Source organism: Pseudophryne corroboree, chromosome 7 (genome assembly GCF_028390025.1).
Source record: "Pseudophryne corroboree isolate aPseCor3 chromosome 7, aPseCor3.hap2, whole genome shotgun sequence".
NCBI classification, from domain to species: Eukaryota; Metazoa; Chordata; class Amphibia; order Anura; family Myobatrachidae; genus Pseudophryne; species Pseudophryne corroboree.
Window position 1 is genome coordinate 510,470,558 of NC_086450.1, and position 21,211 is coordinate 510,491,768.

Here is a 21,211-nt window from a genome sequence, read left to right on the forward strand (position 1 = left end):
CTGAGGGAAGGAGGTTTTTGCCCAAAATCTCACGATACATGGCCCCATTCATCCTCTCCTTAATACGGATTAGTCATCCTGTCCTCTTTGCAGAAAGCATGATGTTTCCACCCCCATGCTTCACAGTGGGTGTGTTGTTCTTGGGATGCCATTCATCATTCTTCTCCCTCCAAACACGGCGAGTGGAGTTTATACCAAAAAGTTTGATTTTGCTCTCATCTGACCACAATACATTCTCCCAATCCTCTTCTTGATCATCCAGATGGTCACTGGCAAACTTTAGACGGGCCTGGACATGTGCTGGCTTAAGCAGGGGGACCTTTCGGGCGCTGCAGGATTTCAATACATGACAACGTAGTGTGTTACTAATGGTAACCTTTGTGACTGTGGTCCCAGCTCTCTTGAGGTCATTGACCAGGTCCCCTTGTGTAGTTCTGGGCTGATTCCTCACCATTCTCAAGATCATTGATACCCCACGAGGTGAGATCATGCATGGAGCCCCAGGTCGAGGGAGATTGTCAGTGATCTTGTATTTCTTCCATTTTTTTTATAATTGCACCAACAGTTGATCTCTTCTCACCAAGCTGCTTGCCTATTGTTGAGTAGCTCATACCAGCCTTGTGCAGCTCTACAATTGGTGGAGAGGGAGCAGTCTGACTGTTTGAGGGTGTGGACAGTTGTCTTTTATACAGATAACCAGTTCAAACAGGTGCCATTAAAACAGGTAATGAGTGGAGGATAGAAGAGCTTCTTAAAGAAGAAGTAACAGGTCTGTGAGAGCCAGAAATCTTGCTGCATGGTAGGTGTCCAAATATTTATTTTCCTCAAGAATATACAAGTAAATTGTTTAAAAATCATACAATGTGATTTCCTGTTTTTTTTCCAGATTCTGTATCTCACAGTTGCAGTGTACCTATGATGGAAATTACAGACCTCTCTCATCTTTTTAAGTGGGTCAACTTGCGCAATCGGTGGTGGTCCAAATACTTTTTTGCCCCACTGTAAGAGGTGCCAATGCTTTCTAATGATCTTCCCATGTTCTTTATAATTGGCTCCAAATCCAGATAGAAAAGCCCAATGAACTTCACTTTTCTACTCTTTCTTTTGAGAGCCTTTTAAGATATATTCTCTCTTTATCTTATCCACTTCCTGCTCAGCTTTGGTCAAGAGTTCTTCAGCATATCCCTTATTGAGAAATTTATATTTTATTATTAACTTTTGTTGTTGATATTGCACATCCTCACTGCAATTCCTTTTTAATCTTAACAGTTGACCTTTTGGGATCCCCTTCAGCCAATTGGGGTGATGTTGACTGCTGAATAGGATAAAACTGTTGGAATCAGTAGGTTTTGTATATCCTTTAGTCTGTATATTAAGGACTTTAATGTAAATGGTCAAATCCAGAAACTGAACTTCTGTTTGGCTTTTCGTGAAAGTTAAAGTTATGTTGACACTGTGTTCAAAAATATACAAAAATCATCCAAGATCTTGTTTCTGACCCCTCCAAATCTAAAGAATATCATCTATGTACCTGTACCAGGACTTCATCATGTTGGAATCAGTCAGCTGACTCTCCACAGCTAATCCAGACGCTGCTCTAATATAAGCTGACCACAGCATCCAATCACCTTATACTCAGTCTTATAAGTTCTACATCCTGTTATACACAAATCACCAGTGCAACATCACTTCTGATGAAGTTACAGCTCTGTGCAGAACTACCAGGTAGTTTGTGGTAGTATGGACCCAGCAGGGACGTGCAGTCAGGGAAGGCAGGGCCCTGTCAATAATGATTAAAATAATACAAAGAAGATATTTATGACACATATTCTGTGTCATAAGTATCTCCTTTATATTAGACTAATCATTACTACTGTTTAAATGTGTTTGGTAGGCATCGATCGTGGTGCCTCCTGTTGTGAATGGGAAAGGGGCTGGAGCGGGGGATGGGCGTGGGTGGGGCCAAGCCATGGGCATTAAAAGCCCATTGAAAATACATAGGAAAGTGGCCCCATTAGAAGTGCCGCTTTCATACAGGGACGTGCTTTCAACCCATAAAAGCACACCCCTGTCAGTGATGCCACAGTGATTGTCCAGCAGATCCATCACTGGATCCACTGTCATCACTGTGTGGGGGAGCGGAAGAGGTGTGGGCATCGGTGGCAGCGGGATGCTGCAGAGGTGCGGGCGGTGGTGGCGGCGGTGGTGAGAGTATTAGCATCAGGCAGGGATCCGAGATCCCTGCCTGCCATTCTGCAGAGTTTGGCAGCGGAGCAGTACCAATTTAAAAAATGCAGCCTCAGCGGCATTTTTTAAATTCAAGATGGCCGCCGTGAGCTAATCACGGCTCGCCGCGTCAGCGCCCCGCCCCCTCCGACTGACTTATTTAAGTCAGCGCGAGGCAGCGGTGTCAGTCCGATGGCGGAGGAGAAGGAGAGAAGATCTTCTGAAGAAAGAAGACGCCGGAAGTCCTTGATGGGCGGTGGCTATGCAAAAGAGATAAACAGCCGCCGCCCACCAGGTAAAGACGCCGGAAGCCCTTGGAAGGCGGCGGCCATGCAAATGAGCTTAAAGGCCGCTGCCTCCCAGGTGAAGACGTCAGAGGAAGACGCCGGAAGCCCTGGGGAGGCGGCGGCCCCCCAGGTAAGGAAGCCGGAAGCCCTTGGAAGGCGGCGGCCATGCAAAAGAGCTTAAAGGCTGCCACCTCCCAGGTGAAGGCGCTGACTAATAAAACTTTTTTTCTTTAAGCCTGTGTGGTGTTTTATTTTAATATTTTTTTTACAGGTGAACTACAGGTGCCAGCGGGCTGTTTATGTCTGGGCATGCTGGCACTTGTGGTTCTCCAAGTGCCGGCATGCTGGGGAAGGCTTGCTGGGACCTGTAGGCTGCCTGTAAATAACAATATTAACAGACAATGAACCCCGCACCCACCACCACCAGGGGTGCAGGGCATAGTGCTGGTTATTGCTCGGGAGGGGGACCCCATTTTTATTTTTTGGGGTCCTCACTTTCTGAGGAATTCCAGCCCTGGGCTGACTAGCTTGGGGGCAGATTAATGTTAAGGCAAGGGGGACCCCACCCTGAGTGTCTCCCCTGCTATGGCATTACCCCCCCTGGCTGCTTCTGCCTGGTGCTGGTTTTAGCGATGTGTGGGGAACTACACTTTTTTTATTCCACTCTATGTGGGGGGGGGGGGAGGGTGTGGTTAGCTGCCAGTGCCTCCCCAGCCACTGACCTCACCGCACGTCACTGGGACCCAGTCCATCCATATCCAGTTCCAGTCTAGTTTTTACATGTCTCCAGTTACCACTATGTTCCAGTCTGCTCTGCTAAGAGACTTGCTTCTAGTCACCAATCCGGTTTCAGCCCGGTCAGCACTCTAGTTCCGCTCAGCATCATCATTCCAGTTCCAGCCCAGTCAGAGCGCCAGTTCAGTTCAGCATCATCATTCCGGTTCCAGCCCAGTCAGAGCACCAGTTCAGTTCAGCATCATCATTCCGGTTCCAGCCCAGTCAGAGCGCCAGTTCAGTTCAGCATCATCATTCCAGTTCCAGCCCAGTCAGAGCGCCAGTTCAGTTCAGCATCATCATTCCGGTTCCAGCCCAGTCAGAGCACCAGTTCAGTTCAGTGTCACCACTTCTTTTGACCTGTCGACCTAGAACATGCCGACCTATAGACCCTGTCGACCTAGAAACCCTATCGACCTAGTTACTGTTGACCAATAGTGGTCGACCTAGACACTGTCGACCTAGTTACTGTCGATCTAGAGTCCAGATCCTGTTGAAAATGTCCCACCCAAAATGGACGCCGCATCAGAGGAGACACTTCAGAAGGTTGCTAGAGGAGGCAGAGGCCATTTTGGGAGGGACATTTACCAGATGTCCAGGTGTCTATTCATGTAGAAAGGAGGCAGCAAACACAGGACAGACTAAGACAGTGCAACAGTGCCAGGACCGCGGCGAGGGCAGCATCATGAAACACTTGACAACAAGCAGGTAGTGTGGATAATGGTAAAAAGGTATTACTATGTGAAACATAATATGGTGTCAGGGGCATTATTGTGTGGGGCATAATTTGGTGCAAGGGGCACTATTGTGTCAGAACAAGGTAGTCTTTTCCTGCAAAACTACACCCATTGCAGTGAGGCCACGCCCCTTTGGCATGTGCACATATTTTATATTTACAATGTCGGGGGGGGGGGGGGGGGGGGGGGGTTGGGGGAGTGTGTGCAATTGTTAGTGTTTGCACTGGGAGCCAATTTGTCTAGAAACAGCCCTGGCACTTAGTTACCATGATCACCTCTTAATATAATGTTCTTCTGATTGAGGAGGAGCTTCAGTAGATGGCCAAGCTTCATACACTTCACTAATATCCAGAGAAGCCCAGCGGGCCCTGAACGGAATACAAAAGAAACCAGTTCTGTGACAGTGCTCGTGTCTGATTGTACTTTCTGCTGCTCCTATACAGTGTATCTGATAACAGGTGGGACTGTCACGAACCGGTCTCTCACCTTTGCGGGTTCTGGGGTTCATCCGTTGCCAGTGCGGTTGCTCGCGTTGCTGTGCGCCCGTGTGGGGACGCGGCGTGATCAGTGGCACAGGTAATGCAGAGTCTGGGAACTGGGAGTGCGGGGACCAAATGGCCTAAGGCACTGCTATGTGTCTGCTGTATAGGAGGTGGCCATGTTGGAGACCAAATAGGTAATACAGAGCACTTGTGAAAACACCTGTGGGCTGGTGTAAGCCAATCCCGTGCTTGTGCTGCCTTTAAGTAGGCTGGGATTATGTTACTCTGGGCCAGTGCTTTGTTGTATCAACGCTGTGCTCTAGCTCTGAGCTCTCTCCGTGCATTCCTGTGTGATTCCCGTGGTCCAGATATCGCCTCCGTTCCCAGAGGCCCGTCGGCAGCCTTCACTGCTAAAGATCCACCGGCTCCCCGCTGTGCTGTCAGTTAATCACGCACCTACTGGTAACAATTGGATTCCCAGAGTCTTGCATGAGGAAACCCTGTCTGCCTGCTTTCAACCATACAGAGTTTGGAGGATTCCACTAACTTCAGCTGTTCGTTTGTTCTGCTCTGCATTTAACCCGTTCATCACTTATATCATCTGCTACAGTCTCACAGTGATCTCCGGAACTCGCAAGTAACCCAATTTAGTACTTTTACTTTCTATGTTGACATTACAAGGATAATTCTTCACAGTCTCTCAGTTACCTCTCAAAACTTCATTGCAAATCCTCACAGTTATTTCTTCATGTCTGCATTACCCAGTTAAACACATTCTGCCGTTCAGCATCAAAGCTTGTTTATATTTGGACAATTCAACATTTATTTTCCAGCCTGTTTTAAACGCAATTCCATGAACATTTCTTTTATTTTTTCTTTAAGATATATCCTGCATATTATTTCTATTATTCATGCAATACGTCAGTATATTATGGTGATTAATAACTTGCCATTTACCACTTTACTGAATTGTTATTTTCAATAAATATATGAAACGGAACTTTCTTCGTCCTCCCTGCTTTCTTCATACCCCAGCACCTACACCTGTGGTTGGTCCGGGGTTAACAGATTCACAAAAACACCCGGACCTGACAGTAAGCACTGGCCACATGGATCCGTCAAGTGACCAATTCGCAGGAGGCGGTGCTACGTCAGATATCCTTTCCCGTCTGGAAAACCAGGAGTCTATACAGACACAAATAGTGCAGTTTATGCAAACTATGGCAGACCGTTTAGAGACTCTTCATACGGCTATTAAAACGTCTCAAGTCCAGATTCCAACTCCGGTTGTCCCAGTTACCACTACAGCTTCTCCTATGACGCTGCCTACGTCCCGCTTGCAGTTACCCTCTCCGAGTAAGTTTGACGGAACTCCAAAACTTTGCAGAGGATTCCTGAATCAATGCGAGATCCAGTTCGAACTGTTGTCCGCCAGTTTCCCATCAGCTCGTTCTAAGGTTGCATATATTATTGCCCTCCTCTCCGGTCAGGCTCTGGAGTGGGCATCACCATTATGGGAAAGAGGTGATCCTATCCTCTCTAATTACAAGGAGTTCGTATCATCCTTCCGGAGAATCTTTGACGAACCAGGCAGGACCACCTCAGCATCTTTGGAGATTCTCCGTCTACGTCAAGGTTTACGTCCTGTCAGTCAATATATTATTCAGTTTCGCAGGTTGTCTTCAGAGTTAAACTGGAATGAGGAGGCCCTGATCGCCGCATTTTGGAATGGACTTTCAGAGAGAATCAAGGATGATTTAACTATCCGGGATGTGCCAACTAAACTGGATGAATTGATTTCTCTCTGTAACAAACTTGACCTACGCTACAGGCAGCGAAGTTTAGAGAAATCCACGGCAGAGCGATCCAGTCCACGTTATCATCCTAGGCCTCGACAAGATTCTTCATCACAGTCTCCGGTAACGACAGAAGAACCTATGCATATTGGGCGCTCTCACCTCACAGAGGAGGAACGACTTCGTCGTCGACAGGGTAACCTCTGCATGTACTGTGGGTCCTCCGAACATTTAGTTAAATTCTGCAAACTCCGACCGGGAAACTCTCGCTCCTAGCTTATTCAAGAGAGGTTAAGCTAGGAGTTACTTTAGAATCACGTTCTGGGAAAGAGCCGACCTTGTCTATTCAATTAGAAGTTCCAAGTTCCACAGTGAAAGTTTCAGCTCTCCTAGATTCCGGGGCAGCCGAGAACTTCATCTCCTCAGCCTTTGTCTTACGGTCTAAAGTTCAAACCATGCCTCTGGAAGCAGCAGTTGCTGTTACAGCAGTGGATGGAAGTCGAATTCCAGATGGTATAATTACTCATCGAACCGTATGTCTCAAGATGAAAGTTGGTGTGCTCCATTCCGAATACGTCTCCTTCTACTTGATTCCCAAAGCCTCTCAAGATGTGATACTTGGTTTATCTTGGCTGCAAAAACATAGTCCTCAACTTAATTGGCAAACCATGGAAGTCCTTTCGTGGGGTAAATCTTGTACCAAGGACTGTTTAGCCTCAATTGTACCTCTCCGGTCAATTAGCCTTCCCGACCTACCTCCGGTGTATCAATCCTTTGCGGATGTTTTCAGTAAACAAGCAGCAGACTCTCTACCTCCTCATCGCGAATGGGACTGCCCAATCGTCCTGGTTCCGGGTAAAACCCCTCCTAGGGGACGAATTTATCCGCTATCCATCGCAGAGACGCAAGCTATGTCTGATTATATACAGGAAAATCTAACCAAAGGATTTATCAGACCATCTTCTTCACCTGCAGGAGCCGGATTCTTTTTCGTTAAGAAGAAGGACGGTGGGTTACGACCATGCATAGATTACCGTGGACTCAATGAGATCACTGTGAAAAACAAGTACCCATTACCCTTAATTCCAGAATTATTTGATCGGGTAAAGGGAGCTACTGTGTTTACAAAATTGGATCTCCGAGGGGCCTACAATTTAATCCGCATCCGGGCAGGGGACGAGTGGAAGACTGCTTTTAATACCCGGGATGGGCATTACGAATACCTTGTAATGCCTTTTGGTCTTTGTAATGCACCTGCAGTTTTTCAAAGCTATGTGAATGAACTTTTTCGTGATCTTTTCTACAAGTGTCTAGTAGTGTACCTGGATGATATCCTAATATTCTCTAAAGATCTAAAGTCTCATCGTCATCAAGTTAAAGAGGTACTGACACGTTTGAGGAAAAATCAACTTTATTGTAAGTTAGAGAAGTGCACCTTTGAAGTATCTTCCATACCGTTCCTTGGTTACATCATTTCTGGATCAGAGCTATGTATGGATCTCGGTAAGGTACAAGCTATCCGAGATTGGTCCACTCCTACAACTCTCAAGGGGATTCAGCGATTTCTTGACTTTGCTAATTTCTATAGGAGATTCATTAAGAATTATTCTTCGTTAGCTGCTCCCATCACAGCCCTAACTCGCAAGGGAGCAAATCCTACGAACTGGTCTTCTGAAGCAATCAAAGCCTTCTCTGATTTAAAGCAAGCCTTTGGGTCAGCACCATTCTTCGACAGCCTGATTTGAATCGTCCCTTTCTACTAGAGGTGGATGCATCTACAGAAGCAGTAGGAGCTGTGTTGTCACAAGTCTTTGAAGATAAAAAGGTCCATCCCTGCGGATAATTCTCCCGTAAGTTCCTCCCGGCAGAACGTAATTATGCAATCGGTGAGCAAGAATTATTTGCCATCAAGTTGGCATTTGAGGAGTGGAGATACCTTCTAGAAGGAGCACAACATCGCATTACAGTTTATACTGATCATAAGAATCTTCTATATATGCAGTCAGCTCAGTGCTTGAATCCACGACAAGCTCGATGGGCGCTTTTCTTCACACGATTTAATTTCAAGCTCACCTATCGACCAGGGTCTCAGAACAAAAAGGCAGATGCCCTTTCTCGGTCCTTTGCTTCTTCTGAATCAAATGATGCTACCACGAATCAAGCCATTGTGAACCTACGTCCTTTTTAATGACTCGAACCTCTCCAGTTCCTCCGCTTGGCAAGACCTTTGTTGCCACAAATCTTCATAAACGGCTGCTTACCTGGGCTCACTCTTCTTCCTTCATGGGTCATCCTGGGGTTCTAAAGACTCTCAAATTTATTCAACAGTCTTATTTGTGGCCACGTCTCAAAGCCGATGTCCAAGAGTTTATAGCAGCATGTCCTAAATGTGCCCAACATAAGAGTCCAAGAAATTCTCCACCAGGTTTATTACATCCATTATCCATACCCAAACAACCATGGACTCATATCTCAATGGATTTCGTGACCGATCTACCTCCATCAAAAGGGCGAAACACCATTTGGGTGATAGTGGATCGATTTTCGAAAATAGCACATTTCATTCCATTAACCGGGTTACCATCGGCCCCTTTACTAGCCAGATTGTTCATCTCTGAAATCTTCAAGTTGCATGGCCTTCCTCGAGAGATCATCTCTGATCGGGGAACACAGTTTGTGGCCAAGTTTTGGAGGTCGCTTTGTTCATCTTTAAATGTCAAGTTGAATTTTTCTTCTGCATATCATCCTCAGACAGATGGACAAACTGAGAGAGTCAACCAAGACCTTGAAACATTTCTCCGGCTATATATATCGTCCTCACAGGATGACTGGGTTGACTACCTTCCATTGGCAGAATTTGCTCATAATAATCTCTACCATTCATCTTCAGAATCTACGCCCTTTTATATTAACTTCGGCTTTCATTTTCGTGTGCCAGAGTTCCATCCATTGCCAGCCCTAGAGGTTCCAGCAGCAGATCAAGAACTTCAATGTCTATCTAGAATCTGGAGTTGTGTGCGTAAGTCGTTGGTCAAAACTTCCGCTCGTTATAAATCTTTCGCAGATAGAAAACGTAAAGCTGTACCGAATTACAAGGTGGGGGACCAAGTTTGGATTTCTACGCGCAATCTCAGGTTCAAAGTTCCTTCTAAGAAATTTGCTCCCAAGTTTATTGGTCCATTTCCCATTGTAAAGGTACTCAATCCTGTGTCATACAAAGTCAAGTTGCCACCATCTTTGAGAATTCCTAACGCCTTTCATACATCTTTATTGAAGCCTTTGATTCTCAATAAGTTTCGTACTACCCAGTCCAAATCTCCTAAAGTTGACTCTGTGCAAGATGAGGAATTTGAAGTTAAAGAGATTGTAGACTCACGTTCTCGATATGGACGTTTACAGTTTTTGGTCGACTGGAAGGGTTACGGTCCGGAGGAGAGATCCTGGGTTTTCTCTGAAGATGTTCATGCTCCAAGACTGGTACAGAAATACTTCTCCAAAAATCCTGATAAGGTTCAAAGGTGTTCGGAGACCACCCGTAGAAGAGGGGGTACTGTCACGAACCGGTCTCTCACCTTTACGGGTTCTGGTGTTCATCCGTTGCCAGTGCGGTTGCTCGCGGTGCTGTGCGCCCGTGTGGGGACGCGGCGTGATCAGTGGCACAGGTAATGCAGAGTCTGGGAACTGGGAGTGCGGGGACCAAATGGCCTAAGGCACTGCTATGTGTCTGCTGTATAGGAGGTGGCCATGTTGGAGACCAAATAGGTAATACAGAGCACTTGTGAAAACACCTGTGGGCTGGTGTAAGCCAATCCCGTGCTTGTGCTGCCTTTAAGTAGGCTGGGATTATGTTACTCTGGGCCAGTGCTTTGTTGTATCAACGCTGTGCTCTAGCTCTGAGCTCTCTCCGTGCATTCCTGTGTGATTCCCGTGGTCCAGATATCGCCTCCGTTCCCAGAGGCCCGTCGGCAGCCTTCACTGCTAAAGATCCACCGGCTCCCCGCTGTGCTGTCAGTTAATCACGCACCTACTGGTAACAATTGGATTCCCAGAGTCTTGCATGAGGAAACCCTGTCTGCCTGCTTTCAACCATACAGAGTTTGGAGGATTCCACTAACTTCAGCTGTTCGTTTGTTCTGCTCTGCATTTAACCCGTTCATCACTTATAGCATCTGCTACAGTCTCACAGTGATCTCAGGAACTCGCAAGTAACCCAATTTAGTACTTTTACTTTCTATGTTGACATTACAAGGATAATTCTTCACAGTCTCTCAGTTACCTCTCAAAACTTCATTGCAAATCCTTACAGTTATTTCTTCATGTCTGCATTACCCAGTTAAACACATTCTGCCGTTCAGCATCAAAGCTTGTTTATATTTGGACAATTCAACATTTATTTTCCAGCCTGTTTTAAATGCAATTCCATGAACATTTCTTTTATTTTTTCTTTAAGATATATCCTGCATATTATTTCTATTATTCATGCAATACGTCAGTATATTATGATGATTAATAACTTGCCATTTACCACTTTACTGAATTGTTATTTTCAATAAATATATGAAACTGAACTGAACACCTACACCTGTGGTTGGTCCCGGGTTAACGGATTCACAAAAACACCCGGACCTGACAGGGTGTAAGTGAAGAAATTAATTATGTTGATGCGGGTGGTAACAAAGCGGGCGATATGGCTCCTGATTCATGCAGCATGGTTACTCGCCTTAGCATAACTCTGGCCACCGCAGCCACCCACACTCACAGTCACTTTGCATCCGAAGCAGAACCAGGCCTAGTATGAGTAATATATATAAATAGGCTGCAATAATGAGGATTTACAATCTCTGCTTATTCCGTTGATACAGAATCTTGTATTACTATAATTTACATATTACCAGTGCAGCTCAGTGATACCCAACCCTCAGGTAACACTGGCTGGGAGGAGTAAGAGGAGCCTCACCTGTTCTCCAGCTAGCCCTGCCTGCATCTACTCACACGCCACCAGGTAGCCGGGCCTGGGTTTCCTGCTCCAATTTATTATAATCAAAAGATGAATTTAATTTATTTTACAAATAAAAAAAGAATCTTTAATTGTTGTTGAAAAAAAGTTTTCAATACTTTGCAATAGACTGGCAATTCTATCACCACCAAGAGGTGGCGCTAGTGATAAGAGGAATGTGGCAGAACTAGCACGGGGGCATTTTTACCAGAAAAATCTCAGCAAATAGTTTCTCCAGAAGCCCTAACTCACCAGAGAATAAGGTTATCTCCTTTTTATACATAGGCCTGTAAACAGTATATCTCAGCTCTACTCTCTCCCCACACAGCTATTCCCAGGTGTACTGTCACTGTCATCACATATCTCTGTCTGTGGACGTTACTGCTCAGCCCCTCCCTCTGCACTGATCTGTAGCATGAGAAAGTTTTGTTTCATTTCTTCCTGTTTCCTAGAATGGCGTCTGCAATGCTGGGAGCTGAGCTGAGCTGCTCCATCTGCCTGAGCACTTACACAGACCCTGTATACCTGAGATGTGGGCACAACTTCTGCCAGGACTGTATTGTGAGTGTGCTGGATACACAGGAGGGAGCTGGAGTCTATTCCTGTCCGGAATGCAGGGCAGAGTATCAGGAACGCCCGGCACTGGAAAAGAACAGGAAGCTGAGTAACATTGTGGAACGTTTCCTATGTAGTCACCCAGAGCCGGAGGAGACCCGGATCTTCTGTACTTACTGTGACTCTCCTATGCCGGCTACTAAAACATGTCTGCAGTGTGATGCTTCATTTTGTGACAAACACTTGAGCAAACACAGTAAATCTGCTGAACATGTTTTAACTGAACCCACTGTTTCCTTTGAGGTCAGAAAATGCTCCATACACAAGGAGACAGTGAAGTATTACTGCTCTGAGGACTCAGCCGCTATCTGTATGTCCTGCTGTGTGGCCGGAGACCATCGGGGTCACCATGTGGAGCTTCTGAGTATGGTCTATGAAAAGAAAAAAGAGACACTGAAATCAGTCACTGAGACACTGAAGTCTGAGAGAGAGGAGACTGAGAGGAGAGGGCAGCGTCTGCAGGATCACATGAGAGAGGAGAAGGAGAAAGCCACCAATGTCACTAAGAGAGTCACTGATCTGTTCAGAGAGATCAGGGAGAAGTTAGACACCCTGGAGAGGCAGGTCCTGAGTGAGATCTCCAGACAGGAAGAGCAGATGTCACTCTCAGTCTCTGATCTGATCACACAGCTGGAGACACAGAAGGACGAGCTGTCCAGGAAGATTAGTAGCATTGAGGAGATGTGTAATATTATCACTGATCCATTAACTTTCCTGAAGAAAGAACCAGAGAGTGATGTCATCAGTCAGAGGAGCTGTGATGTCACCAGTAATGTAAGAGATACTGGATGTGTGGATAAGGGAATAATCTCACAGATGTTACACAGGGGACTTTTACACTTGGCTGATAATCTGATGGATCTACAGAGAAAGAGACAGCTCTCAGTGATGGAGAAAGCAGACATGTTACTGGATATAAAGACAGCTAATAATAACATTATTATATCAAGGGATCACAGATCTGCATCTTATACTGATGTATATCAGAAGCGACGACCTGGACCAGAGAGGTTTATAGTCCGGCAGGTGTTTAGCTCCTGTAGCTTCTCATCTGGGAGACATTACTGGGAATTAGATGTGAGTAAAGCAAAGAAGTGGCTGATAGGGGTGGCCGGTCACAGTATAGAGAGAAAGGTAGATGGTCCTAAATCTTGCATTGGTTATAATGACAAGTCATGGAGTCTGTTCCTACTAAATTTCTTGGGAACAAGTCATAATAATATACATAAAGAAATAGAGAAATGGGGTCCAGGTTCTTCTGTGCAGACAGTGGGGATATACCTGGACTATGAGGCCGGGCGTCTGTCCTTCTATCAGCTGTGTGACCCCATCAGACACTTACACACCTTCTCCGCCACCTTCACTGAGCCCCTATATGCTGCATTCTTTCTCTATGACAAATGCTGCATCACAATAGTAAAATAAATGCTAAGTTATAACAAGGAGACGTCCTGAAGAAATCAGAGTATGATCTGCAAAAATCTACAGACAGTATGGTAATAAATTGGGCTGATCTCATAATAAACAATGCTTCATTTTTATTGATATGCATTAAATAAGTTTCTGGATAAATGGCCCTATATTATTATATACAGTATATAAACATGATAAGTGTGCTAATGATGTCATCTATTACTGTCTGCACAGATAAACTGCAGTATAATAAGTAATAAATAGATCCCAGTTACTTTTCTACTTGTACCATATAGAAATATTTCCTGTATGCTGGAAAATAATATTACTGACCAATCACTTCACACTGAATGGTACTCACTTATATTACTAGTAATGTCATATACAGGTGGCAGATAATTCTGTTATTGTATCTGTACACTCAGAGCCGGCCATAGGCATAGGCAAACTAGGCAATTGCCTAGGGCATTTGATATGCCTAGGGGCATCAGCAGCTTCTGCTGATTAAAATGATATGCGGCATGCCTATATTCTGTGCGTAGCATTTCATATGCAGATACAGCCACAGTCGCACAGAGTATATAGGCATGCTGTATATCATTTTAATCAGCAGAAGCTGCTTGTGCATCCTAGCCACATAGCAATGCAAATAAGATGCATTTTCATTAAAAAAAAAGATGTGCCCGACGTTAGCATTGAGGCAAGATTTATGAGGACACATCTGTATCCAAGCAGAGGCAGAGGTCACAGTGTTAGTGGCAGTGTGAGTGCTGTGTGCATGTGAATGGGTTGGTTGTGCAGTAGTGTTCAGAATATGTGTAAGGAGCATTATGTGTGTCATGTAAAAATGCATTAATAATGTGCAACATATGTGTAAGGGGCACTATGTGTGTTATTATGTGTTTAAGGGCATTAATAATGTGCGGCATATATGTGTAAGAGGGTACTACTGTATGTGTGTCATTATGTGTACAGGGGCACTAATAATGTGCAGCAAATGTGTAGGAGGCACTATGTGTGTCAATATGTGTATAAGGGCATTAATAATGTGCGGCATATGTGTAAGGGACATTATGTGTAAAAGGGCATTAATAAAGGTTGTCATAATGTGTAAGGCGCATTATGTTTATAAGGATATTAATAAGGTGTCTCACATGTGTAAGGGGCATTACTGTGTGGAATTAGGTGTATAAATGCATTACTAATGTGTGGCATTATGTGTATAAAGTGCTCTACTATGTGGCGTTGCATATAGAAAGGGCACTACTGTGTCATCTACTGTGAATAAAGAGCAATAGGGTGTGGTGTAATGTGAATAAGGAGCAATTCAGTGTGATGTAATGTGAATAAGGGGCTCTATTGTGAGGAGTAACGTTTATAAGGTAAAGTGATACTACTGTGGGATGTAATATGAATTATGGACACTATCGCATGATGAAATGTGAATAAAGTTGAAGTACTGTGTGGCGTAATTGGAATTGGGGTTACTATTGTGTGGCCATGCCCCTTGCCAGCAAAAACACCCCCCTTTTTGGGCTGTGCGCCAAATGTGCGAACTGTTCCTAATTAAAATATAGGGAGTACAAACACCAAAATAAGGACTGCTATGGGTGACGGGTAATGGTGCTGGGAAAGAGGTGCAAGGTCAGAGGCGGAACCAGCGGTGGTACTAGGGGGCACCAGCCAAAATTTTGCCTAGGGCATCATATTAGTTAGGGCCGGCTCTGTAGTACACTGTATATTCTCAGTCACATAGCCCCAGTGTATGTAGTGTTACATTGTATCCATACACTGTATATTCTCAGTCACACAGCCCCAGTGTCTGTAGTTTTACATTGTATCCATACACTGTATATTCTCAGTCACACAGCCCCAGTGTCTGTAGTGTTACATTGTATCCATACACTGTATATTCTCAGTCACACAGCCCCAGTGTCTGTAGTGTTACATTGTATCCATACACTGTATATTCTCAGTCACACAGCCCCAGTGTCTGTAGTGTTACATTGTATCCATACACTGTATATTCTCAGTCACACAGCCCCAGTGTCTGTAGTGTTACATTGTATCCATACACTGTACATTCTCAGTCACACAGCCCCAGTGTCTGTAGTGTTACATTGTATCCATACACTGTATATTCTCAGTCACACAGCCCAGTGTCTGTAGTGTTACATTGTATCCTTACACTGTATATTCTCAGTCACACAGCCCCAGTGTTTGTAGTTTTACACTGTATCCATACACTGTATAATCTCAGTCACACAGCCCCAGTGTCTGTAGTGTTACATTGTCTGTAGTGTTACATTGTATCCATACACTGTATATTCTCAGTCACACAGCCCCAGTGTCTGTAGTGTTACATTGTATCCATATACTGTATATTCTCACACAGCCCCAGTGTCTGTAGTGTTATATTGTATCCATACACTGTATACTCTCAGTCACACAGCCCTGGTGTCTGTAGTGTTACATTGTATCCATACATTGTATATTCTCAGTCACACAGCCCCAGTGTCTGTAGTGTTACATTGTATCCATACACTGTATATTCTCAGTCACACAGCCCCAGTGTCTGTAGTGTTACATTGTATCCATATACTGTATATTCTCAGTCACACAGCCCTGGTGTCTGTAGTGTTACATTGTATCCATACATTGTATATTCTCAGTCACACAGCCCCAGTGTCTGTAGTGTTACATTGTATCCATACACTGTATATTCTCAGTCACACAGCCCCAGTGTCTGTAGTGTTACATTGTATCCATATACTGTATATTCTCAGTCACACAGCCCCAGTGTCTGTAGTGTTACATTGTATCCATACACTGTAAATTCTCACACAGCCCCAGTGTCTGTAGTGTTACATTGTATCCATATACTGTATATTCTCAGTCACACAGCCCCAGTGACTATAGTGTTACATTGTATCTATACATTGTATATTCTCAGTCACACAGCCCCAGTGTCTGTTGTGTTACATTGTATCCATACACTGTATATTCTCAGTCACACAGCCCCAGTGTCTGTAGTGTTACATTGTATGTAGTGTTACATTGTATCCATACACTGTATATTCTCAGGCACACAGCCCCAGTGTCTGTAGTGTTACATTGTCTGTAGCGTTACATTGTATCCATACACTGTATATTCTCAGTCACACAGCCCCAGTGTCTGTAGTGTTACATTGTATCCATATACTGTATATTCTCAGTCACACAGCCCCAGTGTCTGCAGTGTTACATTGTATCCATACACTGTATATTCTCAGTCACACTGCCCCAGTGTCTGCAGTGTTACATTGTATCCATCCACTGTATATTCTCAGTCACACAGCCCCAGTGTCTGTAGTGTTACATTGTATCCATACACTGTATATTCTCAGTCACACAGCCCCAGTGTCTGTAGTGTTACATTGTATCCATACACTGTATATTCTCAGTCACACAGCCCGTGTCTGTAGTGTTACATTGTAAACATACACTGTATATTCTCAGTCACACAGCCCCAGTGCCTGTAGTGTTACATTGTATCCATACACTGTATATTCTCAGTCACACAGCTCCAGTGTCTGTAGTGTTACATTGTATCCATACACTGTATATTCTCAGTCACACAGCCAGTGACTGTAGTGTTACATTGTACCCATACACTGTATATTCTCAGTCACACAGCCCCAGTGTCTGTAGTGTTACATTGTATCCATACACTGTATATTCTCAGTCACACAGCCCGTGTCTGTAGTGTTACATTGTATCCATACACTGTATATTCTCAGTCACACAGCTCCAGAGTCTGTAGTGTTACATTGTATCCATACACTATACATTCTCAGTCACACAGCCCCAGTGTCTGTAGTGTTACATTGTATCCATACACTGTATATTCTCAGTCACACAGCCCCAGTGTCTGTAGTGTAACATTGTATCCATACACTGTATATTCTCAGTCACACAGCCCAGTATCTGTAGTGTTACATTGTATCCATACACTGTATATTCTCAGTCACACAGCCCCAGTGTCTGTAGTGTTACATTGTATCCATATACTGTATATTCTCAGTCACACAGCCCCAGTGTCTGTAGTGTTACATTGTATCCATACACTGTAAATTCTCACACAGCCCCAGTGTCTGTAGTGTTACATTGTATCCATATACTGTATATTCTCAGTCACACAGCCCCAGTGACTATAGTGTTACATTGTATCTATACATTGTATATTCTCAGTCACACAGCCCGAGTGTCTGTTGTGTTACATTGTATCCATACACTGTATATTCTCAGTCACACAGCCCCAGTGTCTGTAGTGTTACATTGTATGTAGTGTTACATTGTATCCATACACTGTATATTCTCAGGCACACAGCCCCAGTGTCTGTAGTGTTACATTGTCTGTAGCGTTACATTGTATCCATACACTGTATATTCTCAGTCACACAGCCCCAGTGTCTGTAGTGTTACATTGTATCCATATACTGTATATTCTCAGTCACACAGCCCCAGTGTCTGCAGTGTTACATTGTATCCATACACTGTATATTCTCAGTCACACTGCCCCAGTGTCTGCAGTGTTACATTGTATCCATCCACTGTATATTCTCAGTCACACAGCCCCAGTGTCTGTAGTGTTACATTGTATCCATACACTGTATATTCTCAGTCACACAGCCCCAGTGTCTGTAGTGTTACATTGTATCCATACACTGTATATTCTCAGTCACACAGCCCGTGTCTGTAGTGTTACATTGTAAACATACACTGTATATTCTCAGTCACACAGCCCCAGTGCCTGTAGTGTTACATTGTATCCATACACTGTATATTCTCAGTCACACAGCTCCAGTGTCTGTAGTGTTACATTGTATCCATACACTGTATATTCTCAGTCACACAGCCAGTGACTGTAGTGTTACATTGTACCCATACACTGTATATTCTCAGTCACACAGCCCCAGTGTCTGTAGTGTTACATTGTATCCATACACTGTATATTCTCAGTCACACAGCCCCAGTGTCTGTAGTGTTACATTGTATCCATACACTGTATATTCTCAGTCACACAGCCCCAGTGTCTGTAGTGTTACATTGTATCCATACACTGTATATTCTCAGTCACACAGCCCCAGTGTCTGTAGTGTTACATTGTATCCATACACTGTATATTCTCAGTCACACAGCCAGTGACTGTAGTGTTACATTGTACCCATACACTGTATATTCTCAGTCACACAGCCCCAGTGTCTGTAGTGTTACATTGTATCCATAAACTGTATATTCTCAGTCACACTGCCCCAGTGTCTGCAGTGTTACATTGTATCCATCCACTCTATATTCTCAGTCACACAGCCCCAGTGTCTGTAGTGTTACATTGTATCCATACACTGTATATTCTCAGTCACACAGCCCCAGTGTCTGTAGTGTTACATTGTATCCATACACTGTATATTCTCAGTCACACAGCCCCAGTGTCTGTAGTGTTACATTGTATCCATACACTGTATATTCTCAGTCACACAGCCCCAGTGTCTGTAGTGTTACATTGTATCCATACACTGTATATTCTCAGTCACACAGCTCCAGTGTCTGTAGTGTTACATTGTATCCATACACTGTATATTCTCAGTCACACAGCCAGTGACTGTAGTGTTACATTGTACCCATACACTGTATATTCTCAGTCACACAGCCCCAGTGTCTGTAGTGTTACATTGTATCCATACACTGTATATTCTCAGTCACACTGCCCCAGTGTCTGCAGTGTTACATTGTATCCATCCACTGTATATTCTCAGTCACACAGCCCCAGTGTCTGTAGTGTTACATTGTATCCGTACACTGTATATTCTCAGTCACACAGCCCCAGTGTCTGTAGTGTTACATTGTATCCGTACACTGTATATTCTCAGTCACACAGCCCCAGTGTCTGTAGTGTTACATTGTATCCATACACTGTATATTCTCAGTCACACAGCTCCAGTGTCTGTAGTGTTACATTGTATCCATACACTGTATATTCTCAGTCACACAGCCAGTGACTGTAGTGTTACATTGTACCCATACACTGTATATTCTCAGTCACACAGCCCCAGTGTCTGTAGTGTTACATTGTATCCATACACTGTATATTCTCAGTCACACAGCCCCAGTGTCTGTAGTGTTACATTGTATCGATGCACTGTATATTCTCAGTCACACAGCCCCAGTGTCTGTAGTGTTACATTGTATCCATACACTGTGTATTCTCAGTCACACAGCCCCAGTGTCTGTAGTGTTACATTGTATCCAAACACTGTATATTCTCACACAGCCCCAGTGTCTGTAGTGTTACATTGTATCCATATACTGTATATTCTCAGTCACACAGCCCCAGTGACTATAGTGTTACATTGTATCTATACATTGAATATTCTCAGTCACACAGCCCCAGTGTCTGTTGTGTTACATTGTATCCATACACTGTATATTCTCAGTCACACAGCCCCAGTGTCTGTAGTGTTACATTGTCTGTAGTGTTACATTGTATCCATACACTGTATATTCTCAGGCACACAACCCCAGTGTCTGTAGTGTTACATTGTCTGTAGTGTTACATTGTATCCACACACTGTATATTCTATGTCACACAGCCCCAGTGTCTGTAGTTTTACATTGTATCCATACACTGTATATTCTCACACAGCCCCAGTGTCTGTAGTGTTACATTGTATCCATATACTGTATATTCTCAGTCACACAGCCCCAGTGTCTGCAGTGTTACATTGTATCCATACACTGTATATTCTCAGTCACACTGCCCCAGTGTCTGCAGTGTTACATTGTATCCATACACTGTATATTCTCAGTCACACAGCCCCAGTGTCTGTAGTGTTACATTGTATCCATACACTGTATATTCTCAGTCACACAGCCCCAGTGTCTGTAGTGTTACATTGTATCCATACACTGTATTATCTCAGTCACACAGCCCCAGTGTCTGTAGTGTTACATTGTATCCATACACTGTATATTCTCAGTCACACAGCTCCAGTGTCTGTAGTGTTACATTGTATCCATACACTGTATAATCTCAGTCACACAGCCCCAGTGTCTGTAGTGTTACATTGTATCCATACACTGTATATTCTCAGTGACACAGCCCCAGTGTCTGTAGTGTTACATTGTATCCATACACTGTATATTCTCAGTCACACAGCCCCGGTGTCTGTAGTGGTACATTGTATCCATACACTGTATATTCTCAGTCACACAGCCCCAGTGTGTGCAGTGTTACATTGTATCCATACACTGTATATTCTCAGTCACACAGCCCCAGTGTCTGTAGTGTTACATTGTATCGATGCACTGTATATTCTCAGTCACACAGCCCCAGTGTCTGTAGTGTTACATTGTATCCATACACTGTGTATTCTCAGTCACACAGCCCCAGTGTCTGTAGTGTTACATTGTATCCAAACACTGTATATTCTCACACAGCCCCAGTGTCTGTAGTGTTACATTGTATCCATATACTGTATATTCTCAGTCACACAGCCCCAGTGACTATAGTGTTACATTGTATCTATACATTGAATATTCTCAGTCACACAGCCCCAGTGTCTGTTGTGTTACATTGTATCCATACACTGTATATTCTCAGGCACACAACCCCAGTGTCTGTAGTGTTACATTGTCTGTAGTGTTACATTGTATCCACACACTGTATATTCTATGTCACACAGCCCCAGTGTCTGTAGTTTTACATTGTATCCATACACTGTATATTCTCACACAGCCCCAGTGTCTGTAGTGTTACATTGTATCCATATACTGTATATTCTCAGTCACACAGCCCCAGTGTCTGCAGTGTTACATTGTATCCATACACTGTATATTCTCAGTCACA

At 44.0% G+C, this 21,211-nt stretch overlaps 1 protein-coding gene across 1 annotated transcript; it reads left to right on the forward strand.

The window, feature by feature from the left end:
* The first annotated feature begins 11,751 nt into the window (after nt 1–11,751).
* On the forward strand, nt 11,752–13,744 carry LOC134943964 (tripartite motif-containing protein 75-like). The gene has a single exon (XM_063932517.1). It carries the CDS (start codon nt 11,752–11,754, stop codon nt 13,336–13,338), a length of 1,587 nt encoding a protein of 528 aa, XP_063788587.1. The 3' UTR covers nt 13,339–13,744.
* Nucleotides 13,745–21,211: the final 7,467 nt, after the last annotated feature.

Excerpts from the sequence above, each read along its gene's own strand:
- LOC134943964 (XM_063932517.1), top strand. The coding sequence starts at position 11,752 with ATGGCGTCTGCAATGCTGGGAGCTGAGCTGAGCTGCTCCATCTGCCTG.